General features: G+C 41.6%; 1 protein-coding gene across 1 annotated transcript in view; it reads left to right on the forward strand.

Moving 5' to 3' along the window:
- The first annotated feature begins 229 nt into the window (after positions 1–229).
- Positions 230–14,844, forward strand: part of LOC103749476 (histone H2A type 1-D-like) — a 38,833-nt gene continuing 24,218 nt past the window's right edge. The window contains exons 1-2 of the mRNA XM_008852353.3: positions 230–317; positions 9,026–9,074. Coding sequence (XP_008850575.1) covers positions 230–317; positions 9,026–9,074 — 137 coding nt within the window. The remainder of the gene's footprint in view (positions 318–9,025; positions 9,075–14,844) is intronic.

Raw genomic sequence — 14,844 nt, forward strand, 5'->3', positions numbered from 1 at the left:
TGGTTGGACAAGGTGTTAAGAATAAGTAATGGGTGAGTGCTCAGCCCTGAAAAAGATATTTACATCATCTTCTCTAAGGCTCAGGGAACAGTGGGGAAGAAGAGGTGGAGAATAAATTTGAAATGCAGGAGTCTGCACTAATGCAACACAGCCATTCAGTCACTAACTCACAGCAGCTGTGGATGTCTGCACTGGGTCTGCACAAGAATGGGCCCATTAACTGTCGGGCATGGATGGAGGAAGGGCTCAGGGGGCTCTACCCTTCACTGCTGAACTATTTGCTTCTAAGTCAGTTGTAGTAGAGTCAGTTCAGGAGGGTAAGTCAGCTCAGGGAGAGTGCCTTCAGTTGTGTACCCACTGGTGACCACACAGACTCAAAGGATAGTTCCAATCCAGTGCTCACACAGATGGCCTTGGTTAAGCTAGATGGGTCATAAAACAAAACCAAAAGTCATGAATGGGAGAAAGGGGCTGATAGGGATGGGAAGGGTTTGATATGGATGAGAGGGAGATAAGAAAATGTGTAGAGGAGCAAGTAATCAGGATATATTATATACATGTATATAACTGTCAAAGAACAAAATTATCCAATAAAAATAATCAAGTAGGGGCTGAAGAGATGGCTCAGTGGTCAAGAGCACTGGGTGTTCTTGGAGAGGACCTGGGTTCAAGTCCCAGAACCCACATAGCAGCTAACAACTATGTGTAACTCCAGTTCCAAGAGCTCCAACGCCCTCTTCTGACCTCCTCAGGCATTACACAACGTGGGTGCACTTACATACATGGAGGCAATACATTCATACACATAAAAATAAAAATAAAATAATCAAGTGGCTGTAGCTGTATGAGTTTATTTCCAGGTCTTCCATTCTATTCCATTGAACTACATGTCTTTTGTTGTTGTTGTTCCAGAACCATGCTGTTTTTATTAATATGGCTTTGTAGAATAACTTGAAATTAGGAAATACCTCCAACATTGTTATTTTTACTCAGGATTTCTTTGGCTATTTGGGGTCTTTTGTGCTTTCATAAAGATTTTAGAATTTTCTTCTATAAATTGAATTGCAAAGACACTGTCAACAAAGAATCAAGCACAGGCATATGATAGTTTTTTCGTAGTTCACTTTGAATTGTAAAGATAAGAGTAGACTGTTTTCTTCTTCCTCTCTCTCTCTCTCCTTCCTTCCTTCTTTTCTTTATTTCCTTCTCCTTATAAGTTACCTGTAAATCACAATGTATTTGTGGAAGTTCTCTAGAGAAACAAAACCAATAGAATGAATACACACACACACACACACACACACACACACACACAGTTCAAAGGGAAGATATTAGACTGGCTTATACAATATGGATTAGATAGTTCAACAGTGGTCCTCTGCATGCTAGAGAGGCTGAGAACCCAGTGGCTACACAGTCCATAAGGCCAGATGCCTCCCAATCTCATACTGAAGGCCTGAAGGATTCTTGGAGAGGTGCTGGTCTTTGGTCCACAATGGGAGGGCAAAGAAGATGGTTCCAATGTCAGTGAAGGAGGGCAACAGCAGGGGCAGCAACAGAGTAGATGCTATGGAGGGCAGATGAAGGCAGTATTGCTTCTCCCTTAGGCCTCTTTAAATCTGGGTCTACTCTGGGGAGTGTCTTCCCCCTCAGTTAATCCTTCCAGAAAATACCCTCACAGGCCTGCCCACAGTCATGTCTCTTGATGCCAGATCCAATCAAGTTGACAGCCAAGATGAACCATCACACACAATGACTTCCTTCCTCAACATTTTGTTGTGGTCTTGAAGAGGATAGCAGAAAGTGAGGGAAAACTACAAGGACTTACTACATCTTAATTGGATTCTTGAAGGAAAAACAATGTTGAAAAAGTTCATAAAAGTGTCCTAAATTTTTCAATAAACTTTCAAAACAGGCCCTCTGATTAATGTCCTCTCTTACGTCCCATATGACACTTGCTTCCCCAGATGGCTCTTAGATCAGTTAGATGATCAGTGTTTTCCCTGAAAAGCCTCAGACTGCCTCCTCTCCTCCCTATAGATGGTAGCATTGAAGGCAAAAATGTGTCCAATTTTAAAAGAGATGTTCTAGGAGTGCAGTGATCATGGCCTAAAGAGTCAGGAGAAGGCATGGTTGGAGCATGTGTTATTTTACACTTGTTGTATAAAATTGTGAATCTTAAATTGTGAATTTCATATGAGCCTAAAATGAATTACTGCTCTCATTTTCCTGAGTGCTCTGAGTAAGATTTGTGCTCATCATCAATAAATCATGATAACAATCTGGTAGAGAGTCACTGGGAACTGGGTCATGAGGAAGATAGAATCAGCAGGAAGGAACTGCTACTGAGGAACCGAAAAAAACAGATCTATCTTGCTTGTATACAAATAATTTGCAAAAAAATACAATATTGTGAGGAATAACTGTACTACCTTCTTTTTTGCTTGCAGTGGGAAATATAAATTATCTAGGATTCCCATGTTTAACTACAAAGAGCATGAAGGCACATAGCTCATGGACCTGACCAGGAGAGGTGGGACCTGAGCACTGTGAAATCTCTTCATGCCCTGAGTTCCTCTCCTTACCTGCTTTTTGAAGCTTTATTAGGTAATCATCTTTCATGGGCCCGTAAATATTTATTTGTTTGTTTGTTCAGTTAGTTGATTAGTTAGTTAGGTAGGTAGGTAGATAGGTAGATAGGTAGGTAGTTTTTGAGTTAGGGTCTCATTTTGTAACTTAGTCTGTCCCCACACTCATGATCCTCCTGCCTTAGAAATCTACCCACTCCCAAAGTACTGGGATTGTAGGCATGTACTATCACCTAGTTCATAAATTTTGTAATACATTTATACAGATAGCCCCCCTCTACTATGTACCCATGGGCTGAACCATCCTAGAGCCAGCCCTGCCAAGACCTTCACCACATATCCTTTGATCTCTTGTAATAACAAGTGAATAAGTCTATGCTTTTTAATCTCTGTGTTTTCTAGTACATCTCTCAAATTGTCAGAGTGTAAATCTGACCAAGATTTTCCTTCTTAAAAACCCTACCTAGGGAAGCAAATAAGAATTTCTTGGCTTGGTATATAACTTCTTTTTAGTTCTGCCCCTTCCCGTTCCTTTTAATCTCCCCTTTACAACACCCCACAGCCACTCCATATTCTAACCATACAATTAGCAATTTTCAGAATCCTCAGGGCACTAAGTATTTTTCCCACTCTTTCTGTATTAGTCAGCTCTCTGTGACTATTAAAAAAAAACTCATAAGGGAAAGGTTTACTGTGGCCACAGTTTGGGAAGTTTCAGTTCACGATTAGTTGGCTCTGTTGTTTGAGGCAATATCATGACTGGAGTGTGTGGCATAGCAAAACCACTATCATCACGGCTGCAGTGGGGGTGGACACAGAGTGGGATCCCACTATCTTCTTCAAGGGTGCATCCTCAATAATCTGAACATCTCCTATTAGGCCCTACCTCCCCAAAACTCCACCATCTCCCGATAGCATCATCAGGGGAGAAAGAGCCTTTACCACGTGCACCTCTAGGGGCCGCTCAGCATTCCCTTAGTATTGCTTGGTTTCCTCAGTGATTCCTGCATGTCTATCAAGGCTTACTCAGACTTACACCACCCCACTCACACCTTCTTCTGCCTCACTTCTCACAGGGAGAAGGAAAGAAAAAAAGCTATCCAGGTGCTGGATAGCTTCAGTTGTCAATTTGACACACCTGGATGAAGAGAACCTCAATTGAGGAATTGTCTCCATTTGACTGGCTTGTGGCCATGGCTGTGGGGCATTTTCTTGATTGCTGAATGATGTGGGAGGGTACCTGTGCAGCAGGTTTCTGTCTTGAGTTCTGCCTTTAGCTTCCCTTGGTGATGGACTGTGAGCTGTAAGCCAAATAAACCCTTTCCTCCCCAAGTTGGCTTTGGTGGGTGTTTCCATGGAGGAACGCTGCTTACAGGCTTGCTCCTCTGGCCCCTGCTCAGCCTTCTTTCTTATGGAATACAGGACCACCTCTCCAGGGGTGGCACCACTCACAGTGGACTAGGTCTTCCCACATCAACTCAACAATCAAGAAAATACCCCACAGTCATGGCCACAAGCCACTCCAATGGAGATAATTCCTCAATGAGGTTCCCTCTGACCAGGTGTGTCAAGTTGACAACTAAAGCAATACAGTACAAATAGGAAGCTGTTGGATGACTCCCTCATGAATTATGCCTCCAAAATTTCACACCATATAGCCCCATCCTACTCCTAAACTGAGCTAGCTCTACATTAGGCCTGCTCTAGGTCAAAGTCACAGAAGGTATGGCAACTTCTGTTTCAGTGCTTTGGAAATCCCTGAGTAATATATTAGATGCTCAGCTATTCTGCTGCAGAGACCATTAAAGGAGGCCAGACAGAAAAAAGGAATCCCAAAACCATATGGTAATAGAAAAAGAGTGAGTCATCAGTAGCCCAGCTGAGTCCAGCCTCTATCTGTCCTTGCCAATGGGCCAGGCATGTGGATGAACCATCTTAGCTATTCCCTCTCCTTCTATAGCTGCATGAGAGCCCTGTAAAAAATCCACCTGAGTCCAGTCAATCCACAGAATCATGAGAAATGAGAATGTTCATCCAAGCTACTAAGTTAACTGATAAGTAAACCAAGGCTGACTAGGTGAGAGCAGATCTTAGCATCCATTCTATGACGATGTCAAGTAGAGGATGTACAGCAACTGTTAGCATGATCCATGTTTGCTATCATGAGGCAGAACTCAGCCTACATAGATGGGCAGAGGGTGACGAGACATCTAGCAAGGTGCTGCATACATGCTTGTTGACCTAGACAAACTTTCTTAGTCCCTAGCACCAAATCAGTCTCCACTCTGGCTCAAAAGAGGTAAAAATGAACAATTTCAGTGTGACCTCTACCCATAGCTGGGACAGGCAGTAAGGGAAGGCAGCCATCCAGCTGGCAAAAAGGTGCAAGACAGGAAGCCAATATCTGATTAGATGCCATAACAGAAATGGCTAGACCTGATTACCAGCTAGTCCTTTGCACTTCCTGTCAAGGGCACAGATTCCATGCCAGCTAATTTGGCCTTATTCCACCACCACAGACCAAACCTTTAACCCCAGCCAGCTGTCCAATTTGGATGTCCTCCACTAGCCTTGGAAAATGTAGAACAAGACACAATGTCCATCACATAGCTTTTCTCAGGAAAACGTGCTGAGCAAGCCCATCTGTAATAGTAGCATCATCAGAACAATAACTGTGTCCTGACATTCATCCACTCATCTCCTTCCTCTCTGTACACCTTCCCAAATTTATCCCTCTATTTCAATTTCCTATTTTCATTAGAGGGGCTAGTTGTTTCTCCCCAGTCCCTTGGGTTTAAAGCTTTGACATCATTCCATCATTTCTGATGTCTCTCTTTTATAAATACAAATATTTTTATTTTATGTATATGAGTGTATTGCCTGTATGTATGTGAGTGCACCCATGTTGTGCAATGCCACAGAGGTCAGAAGAGGTTGTTGGATTCCCCTGAAACTGGAGTCAAGGACTCCATGTGGGTGCTGGGAATTGAACCCGTATCCTCTGCAAGAGCAGTTGGTGCTCTTAACCACTGAGCCCTCTCTCCAGCCCCTTGTGCATCTCTTTCACTGAAGACTGGTGCATGAACTCTCTCTCTGGTCTATTCGCTCCCTGTAGCCCCACCTGGCCTGGAACTCACTTGAACTCACAGAGATCTGCCTGCCTCTGCCTCCCGAGTGCTGGGATTAAAGGTGTGTGCCATCACGCCCGGTGTGATGTCTTTATTCATCTCTACACCTAAGCCAAGTCTTTCAATGAAGCCTTTATCTCACTTGGCTTTTGTGTTTTTTGTGTGTGTGTTGGAGATAGGATTTCACTATATAGCCCAGACTGGTCTCAAACTTAACATCCCATGTCAGCCACTTCACTGTTAGGAGTATGGATATGTGCCACCAGACCTGGCTTGATCTTATTATTATTATTATTATTATTACACTTTTAGTTGGCACACACAACATTATGACAACTTCATGCATATATATCATCATACCTTGCTCATACTCTCCCATTGATTTTACTCCTGAAACATTTTTGGCACTTCTGCTCTATCTTATTTCTGAAGTTCAAGAGTGGGTATACATAACTCTTACAGAGAGAGTTCCAGTACTTCTTAGTGAGTAGCACAACCTCCAGCCTCCTGTTGTCCTCCAGCCCAACTTTCACCTTCCTGATGGAATAATTTTTGAAAAATATGTTCTGATGACACTATTTTCCAGCTCATAAGCCATCAAAAATGTTCTAATATCTTCTGAGGCTTACAATTTCAAGAATGTTTAGGTAATTTAAGAATGTGACGTGGCTCAGTGTAAGAAAACAGAGTTGCATGGTTCCTCCAGCAAGCACAGAGCATGAATCCTGGTAAAGACATTTACAGTCCTTAACTACTGTCCTGACCAAACCACATTCCACAAAACAAAAGCCAATACCTTCTGTCTAACCTTTAAAGCTTCCCATGACAGGCTTCCAACACAGAGCTTTCAAATGCCACTGTATAGCATGTGTGATGTGTGATGACATGTATATGACACACTGTCCCATTCCTGATCAGGAAAGAGATTGCCATGATTCATAGTCCTCTTTACTGTTCGACTCAGTACACCCTCAGGATCCTCCTCAACACAGCCTTCAGAGAGCAGCTACAGACTGGTGAGCCTAACATACTCATTAACAGCAATTTGCCATTGTGTGCTGGCTTATTATCTGATTAAGACCAGCCACTGAACTGTGCTCACCATAAGGACCAGAATACTTTGGCATAATTTTTCTCTGACACTCACTCAGCCCCCTCATTGGCTGCTGTACTATGGGCTCAGTCTCACGTTAGGTGAGCAGCACCGCCCGTCTTCAGAGTTCATGTCAGACGACTGATCCTGATTCTGGTAGGTTGCTCCAAAGGAAGGTTTAGATGAAAGCCCCATCTTAGCTAATGCATATTTCTTGAAAGTCTCTGATCCCCACATCCCAGTAGGGGAAGCACAAGATCAAATGCTGGACTCTGATCCCAGTGACCTCCCCAACACTGTTGCTTTAGGCTAACTCACTTGCAGCCTAGCTGGTCCCCAGCATCCTGGTTTGTAGGGATCTTTTGCTGATATCTATTCAGCATTCAGTCTATTCTGTAGATGCATGCAGTTGGCCCCGCAGTGTGTGAAGTATGTGGGAGGTGTAGCTATGGCCATAACAGGAACAGTGTGGGGCAAGATTCCCCATTTGAGGGTTTGTTCCACTCTGTAGACATTGCTTCAAGGACTTGGGGTCAGCTTCCCTTTTTCTCACAGAATCAAAGCAAAAAAGATCAGTTTTCCTCTTTGCTTGGAAGGCTTTCATACCTTCTTCTAAATCAACTGACCTTATTTTTAGCCTAAAGGAGAAAGTAAGACAGATACTAATAATAACACACATACTAACTCAGAACCTCAAGGGAGAGGGATGGGGAAAGAGAAATTTATTTCATGATGTATTTAATGCAGTCAGTTGGTCCTTATTTTTGATCCTCTTCAGAGTCTTCACCCTGGTACCTGAGCAGTGGACATCACACCTGTTTGATGTGGACATCATATCCTAATACAGACTTGACTATAGCAACATTGGACACGACAAAGGAAGGCTGCTTCCTCTGTCATTCTAAATGCAGCTCTGATTTTCTATCTAGGTTGACATGTTTCCTGCAAAGCTTTAGAATGGGGTCACGAGGGCAGCCATAGCTAGAGATGCAACAGTGTGGTGTTTTCCGCTGCTGTACTGCAACTGAGAGCCCAGACCTCACAGACACCCATGGTCTTAACTACTGAGAATCTTTTGTCTTTTAAGAATTCCTGTTGTTTTGGGCCATTGAGATGACTCAGGGAGTTAACAGCACTTTCCACACAAGCCTGATGACCTGAGTTCAATCCCTGGAACCCATGGTGGAAGGAGAGAACACATTGACAAAAGTTCTCCTCTGACCTTGTGTGTACCCTTGGCACCCACTAATAATAATGATAACAAATTTTTAAAAAGTCTATCATTTTATGAACTGCTTTATTTAATACTAAACTGTTAAGGACTAAATAGTTATGTCCCTTTCGTATTCATGTGTTGAAATCCAGGTGATGATATTAGAGGTGGGGCCTTTGGGACATCACAGTCATAAGGATACAGCCTCTATGAATGGGAACTGACATAAAGGAAACATCTCTCTCCATCATGGGAGAATATCATCATGGGAGGAAGATGGCCACCTATAAATCAGAAGTGTCACTAGACCCTGAATCTGCCAGCACGTTGATCTTGAACTGCAGAACTCTGAAGGAGAAATATCAATTCTGAGCCACCCAGTCTACTATAATTTGTGATATCAAGCCAGGTGAGTAGAAACAAACTCCCAAAGGAATAAGGTACACTTGAAGAGAAGGGATGAGGGAAAATCCATGCTAAGGACCACTTCTAAAGGCTCTTTTCTAGGCTGAGTGATTACTGCCATCTACACAAGAGTTTGAGGGGGTGCCTCACACATTTGAGGATCTCCCAGCAAAAAAAGAATGTGTTTGAGAATCTCCTAGCACAAAACAATGTATTTGAGAATCTCCTAGCAAAAAAGAATGTGTTTGTGTCAGCTTTTACTTTTAATAAAGACAAAAACACTTAATGTGACAGTGTTGGTAACTGGGGTAGCTTCGTGCAAAGGCAGACCCTAATGACAATAAACCCTCAGAACCACCCACATTTCACCAAAAGTGAGTCCATCACTGACAGTTCACCTCAGCTGTTGACTGTAGGGCCACCCTTCTCTGGAGCCTGCTGTGGCTCAGGGCATATACACTTTCTCCCTAGGGCAGATGTCCAAGTACAGAATGCTCTTCAGCATCAAGCACTCCCAAGCACTCACGAAAGATTTTTAAAGATCATTTTAGTTTTCAGTAACCATTTCCACTGTTGAAACTGTTTTTTTTTTTTTCAGAAAATACTGTAAGGTCCCACCATAACACCACCACATCATCACTCATAAGGTAAATCTATTAATGTAATACACCATGATAATGAGTCATGCCTCAAACAGCCTCCCAGTGTAGAATGTAAAGGTTAAGAAGACAGTGGCTGGGTAAGAGAGACAGAGAAGTATGATATTTAACACAAGGTCTACAGAGATGTGTGGCATTAACACAAGGTCCTCAAACAATGATCTAGTAAGAATGTTGGAAAACTGACAGCATTATATCTCTCTCCTGATCATGAGAAGGATTTTAGTTTCTTCATTTTGCTAAGAAATATGAATATCTTAGAAAGGCTTTCTAAAAATCAGAATATACTATGAAGAAATCATTTAGAAAAATCTTAGCAAAAAGGCAGTAATCCATAATCACATGAGATTTCTTGAGAGGCATTATCAGTCAATCTCGATACTACTAATTTTCTCAAGGCCACCTTTGATGTCCCTCATCGTTCAATTTATTGCTCAGCAGACATTAAGGTTTCTTGTCTCCTGCCATGTATAAAGTTATAGTATATCTCCTGTGTCCTGTCTTTGTCCTTTTCCCCCGAATGTTGCTTTAAATGGCAGGCCAGGGCACAAGCTATGTGAAGATCTCTGAGTTACTTTGAATTTGGGGCTGTAAATAAATCATAAATGTTTCACGTCATTCTTGAATTATTCATTTTGCTTGTGCTTTCTATAGAACACTGCACATCAAAATCAGATCCCAAGTACTGTCATCTTAGGGGGTTTCTTATCATTCCAGTGCCTGGTTATTAAACCTTGCAAAAAGACAAATCTATGTCTATATAAAGGTTAAGCCCTAGGAGAAGTACCAGCCTCCCCGGTGCCTGTCAATGACACAGAGAACAAGAGGAGCTCAAAGAAAGAGAGTCCTAATGTCACAGAGCTGCATGTTTTACTATTTGAAATGGAAAACACTTTTTCATAATGTGCACTTTTCTCTTTGGTCTTGCAGACCAATATATGGCTGTCTAATAGCATTTTTCCTCTTTCATAAACAGAGCAATATCTCAAATTCCAAAACTTCATTTATAACTTGTTTATTTGCAACAAACTAAACATATTATCCCAAGGAAACAGGTAAGTAGTTCTGTCCCCAGGTTAGCTCACAGACTGCTACCTCACAGGGTACCATAAACACAAGTCAAATGACAACCTAGAAAGTCATCAGAGAGATGTATACTTCTTTGGACAACCATGTTCAGGGTTTCAACCTGGAACAGGACCAGATCTTTTCATTGCTCCTTTGGTCCTGTCTTCCTCACCTATTCCCCAGATTTCCCAGTTGAGCCAGGGCTTGGAAGAAGGGAAACAACAAGGAGAGAGACATGTGGGGTGTGTATCCATGTGGACAGATGATTACTAATTCTAGAGGTGTGTGAATTAAACATCATGTTTCGTGTATGTTTTGAGTACACATGTTTTATAGCGAGGTAGTCTATTCAATTAGATTCTTTTTTATTGTTTTTTATTTAAAAACTTAAAAAATATTTTATTCATTATTTTTATTTTATGTGTATGAGTGTTATGTCTGCATCTATGAAAGTGTAACCGTGTCATGCAATGCCCTCGGAAGACAGAAGAAGCTGTCAGATCCCCTGGAACTGGAGTTACAAATGGTTGTTAGTCACCATGTGGGCACTGGGAACCAAACCAGGGTCCTCTGCAAGAGGAGCCAGTGCTCTTAACTGCTGAGCCATCTCTCCAGCCCCACTAGATTGTTTTTTAAAGATTTATTTATTTTTTATTTGTGTATTAGTGTCTTGCCTGCATGTATATGCATGTGCTCCATATGTGTGCCTGGTGCTTATGGAGCCCATAAGAGGTGTCTGATTCCCTGGAACTGGAGTTACAGATGGTCACCATCTGGGTGCTGGGAACCAACCCTAGGTCTTCTGCAAGAGAGACTCTTAACTGCTAAGCCATCTCTCTAGCCCTCCATTAGGTTTTAAAAGGGTCTCAGATACCCAGACTTGAATTAAAATTGGGAATCACCATGCTGGTAGGGACAAAGAAGGCACTGGTGGTAATTCTCACCAGTACATTCCCACAGTGTCATTTCTCCATCCTACACAATCCCCTGAGATATTCAGAATAAATGGTAAGGTTCTCTTATTTTTGTGGACTCCACCAGTACCAGATTTTTACATCAAAGCTCTCCTCTCTGCTGGCCCTAGGGCATTTTCTTACAGGTCTTGCTGTCTATGAAGAAAGGGATGATGACCCAGAAGTAAAGACCTCTCTCTCTTTCTCTCTCTCTCTCTCTCCTCTCCTTCTCTCTCTCTCCTCTCCTTTACCTTTTCCTCTCTCTCTCAGCCACAGAGACATGTTCTTTTCTTACAGATGTAGTAAAATAGAGAAAATTATTGGAAGTGACTCTAGCTCCATCAAATGCTATTTTTGAAAGGAAGAATGTAAAGCCTGAAAGAGAAGCTGAGAGTATGTGCGAGGGGGTGTGAGCGAGGAGAGGGAGACATGTCAACTAAGCTAATCAGCGTGCATGAACTAACAGAGAAACCAAGAGTCAGAGACAAAAAAGGATGGAGAAAGAGAAAGGAGAACGCAATTCACAGAATATTTAGCATTAGAATAGGAATTTTTTATTATCAGAAGAAGCTTTCAAAACAAAATAAAACAACAGCCTCATAAAGTTAAACACACAAGCAAACACACCGTAGTTTGGTCTCTGGAGCTCTTCTGGAAATCAGGATGAGAGCACACTCATGGTGTAAACACCTCAGGACACTCCAGGGTTTACACTGCCTGCCTTGAACTTCTTTTGTTTCCCTCTGGCGACCATAGTCAGCCAGGGCTGACAATGACATGTGGAAAGATGAAGCAGGAAAGGAATTGTTGAGACAGAGAAACCATGTTTTATAAACAATATTCTAGAACTTCTAAAGTCAGGGCAAAAGAAGTTCTAGAGTTTTGTACTAAAAACATCTGAGTAGAGACTACAATATCCCAGCTTATTTGCAATTTCTCTTTCCAAAGTTTTGAGATCAACCATAATCCAAAAATAATAAACAGAAAGTTCTAGAACTGAAAAAAAAATGTGAGTTTAAAAATCACATACCATTCTGAGTAGTGTGGGAAATTTCCTGCTGTCCTGCTCTGTCCACCTGGACGTGAATTTCTTTCTTCTTTTTAAAAAAATATTTTATTACTTTAAAAAAATTTGTGTGTATGAATGTATTTCCCGCATGTGTTTAAGTACACCCATGTAGTACAATGCCCATGGAGGTCAGAAGAACGTGTTGGATTCTTCTGGAACTGGAGTTACAGAAATTTGTTAATCACCATGTGGGTGCTGGGAATCGAACCCAGCTTGTCTGCAAGAACAACCAGTGCTCTTAACTGCTGAGCCATCTTTCCAGCCCCATGAATTATTTCTTTATCTTGCAAATCCAAGCAGCATATGCTATGTCCCCCTGGTCACTTAGTAGACACTTGCTTGTCAGAGCAATAGCAAAGGTATCACAAAGCCTGTGTGCAAGGGACCCTGATTTTATATAGCATAGCCCTAAAGCGCAACACCAGTGACACTGGCAATTCAGATAGTTTAAGAGGATCTGGAAAGTGCTTCCTTTAAGCAAAGAAGAGTCACAAAAAGACAAAGAAAAAAAGTCATATGCTGAGACTGTAAAAGTCTACAGTAAAAACAAATCTCTCTTTGAAATTGTGCTAAACTTGTGCTGGCTTTTCTGCTTGCACCTCAAACTACAAAAGAGTCATGGTATGTGACAAATACCTACTTATTAAGGAAGAGACACTGTTTGTATATGTATTGTACCAGTTAGCTTTCTAGTGGCTGTGACAGAAAGCCTGACATAAAAAAGACAGGAAAGTTTTACTTTTGCTCTCAGTTGGAAAAGTTTCAATCCTCCCTTGCAGAGAGGGCATGGTCAAGCAGCTCACAGCAAGACAGACAGGAAGCAGAGCAGTGCAGTAACAGGAAGTAGCCAGTGAGGCAAAATAGAAAGGGAAGATTAAGGGGATATCAAGACTTCCAGCACAATTAATATTGCTGTGCAGGTTGTGGACATAGAAACAATATTCTTTTTGCATATTGATGTTCAAATAAGAATGTTAAATAGCAACGAATTGTGCTTAATGCCTAAGCCTTTCTCCGTTCCCAGCTGTAAACCTACAATTTTCTAGAAATCTTACTAGAAACCCAATTTACAGTAAAGATCATGTCTTATCTCTCTTATGGCCCATGGTGTTCAACTTACTAGATTACAACCTTATCTGATGAACCTCCCTAGCCACTTTATAATCTCATTTATCAAATGAAGAAAAGGGGAGAAAAAGTTTTATAGCAACCCTTTGAGATGTAACTTGAAAGCCACCAAAATCATATATAAGGTCATCACTAAGACACTTAAGCACGCACAAGTATTCTTTGAGAAGCTGACACCCATGTTCTTGTGTAAGTTTTGTTCTTTGTGTTCTTTGTGTAAGTTTGTAAGAGCGACACTCTTTCATTAACCCTTGCACTTAAATCTAAGTTTACAATCTCCTTTTAAAAAGCTCCAACTCTGCTTGACATTGGTTTGTCCTGAAATTTCTTCCTGCAGAAAAGTCAAGGATCTGAGGTAGCCTCTAAAGGACAAGGGAACTCCTCAAACTGAGCTGCTGTGGCAGTTCTTGGCTATCTTCTGCTACCCTGCCACTGCCACCAGAACAAGATACAGTCCCTATGGGCATGGACCCATGACTTTCTTCCCCTAGTCAGGCCCCACCTTATACAATTTCACCACCTCCCAATAGTCTGTTCAGTCCATCCATGGATTAAGCCATTCATCAGGTCAGAGTCCTCATGATCTAATCCTTTCTAGAAACATTCTCATAAGAATACCCAGGAGTGTGTTTTGCTAGTCTCCTAGGTGTTTTTCAATCCAACTGAGTTGACAGTCCAGAATAACCTCTGTGTGTGTGTGTGTGTGTGTGTGTGTGTGTGTGTGTGAATAAACACTATGTTATATAGGGTTAAGGATTCTCCACAGTTGGGATTCCTGACATGTGTCACCTGTGAATAGGGAGGCTTAATTTTGGTCAGAGTGCGAGTGATTTGGGGACAGACTTGAGTGACCAATTGCAAAATTTTCCTGAAAATGGAATTTAAGGACTTCAGTTGACCAAGCAGAACTGTGGGCTCAGTAATTAGGAAGTTTAAAGAGCAGAAGGCAGAAAAAAATGAAGAGAACTGAGACATTATATATTATATATTTATTTATATGTATTCATAATATAATATATTTATATATTTTTTTATTTTTATTCTATGTGTATGAATGTATTGCCTGCACATATGTAAGTGCATCTGTGTCATGCAATGCCCATGGAGAACAGAGGAGGGTGTCAGATTTCTCTGGAACTGGAGTTACAGACAGTTGTTACCTGCCATGTGAATTCTGGGAATCAAATCCAAATCCTCTGCAAGAACAGCTGGTGCTCTTAACCAATAAGCCATCTCTCTAGCCCCTCAGGATTATTTTTTTAATGATCAAAGACAAATGTGTTGAAAAGGTAAACACAAACACTTTGCCTAGTGACAAGACAAATTCCAGGCCCTGCAGATTCTGCCTTTGGGTCCCATCCACAACTCTACCCAGTTTTGCAACCTCGGGTCCCAATCCTCACTAGTAACAGGCTCTTTTGAAGCACACAAGCTGTGAGAATGGTGATGGAGTTTCTGTCTGAACTGAAAGGCAGTTGTCCCTCATACAAACAATTCTGGCACACTGTTGAACTGTTTCTCACTGAGGAGGGATAGAAAA

Source organism: Nannospalax galili, unplaced genomic scaffold (assembly GCF_000622305.1).
Source record: "Nannospalax galili isolate Female #2095 unplaced genomic scaffold, S.galili_v1.0 scaffold390, whole genome shotgun sequence".
Lineage (NCBI taxonomy): Eukaryota > Metazoa > Chordata > Mammalia > Rodentia > Spalacidae > Nannospalax > Nannospalax galili.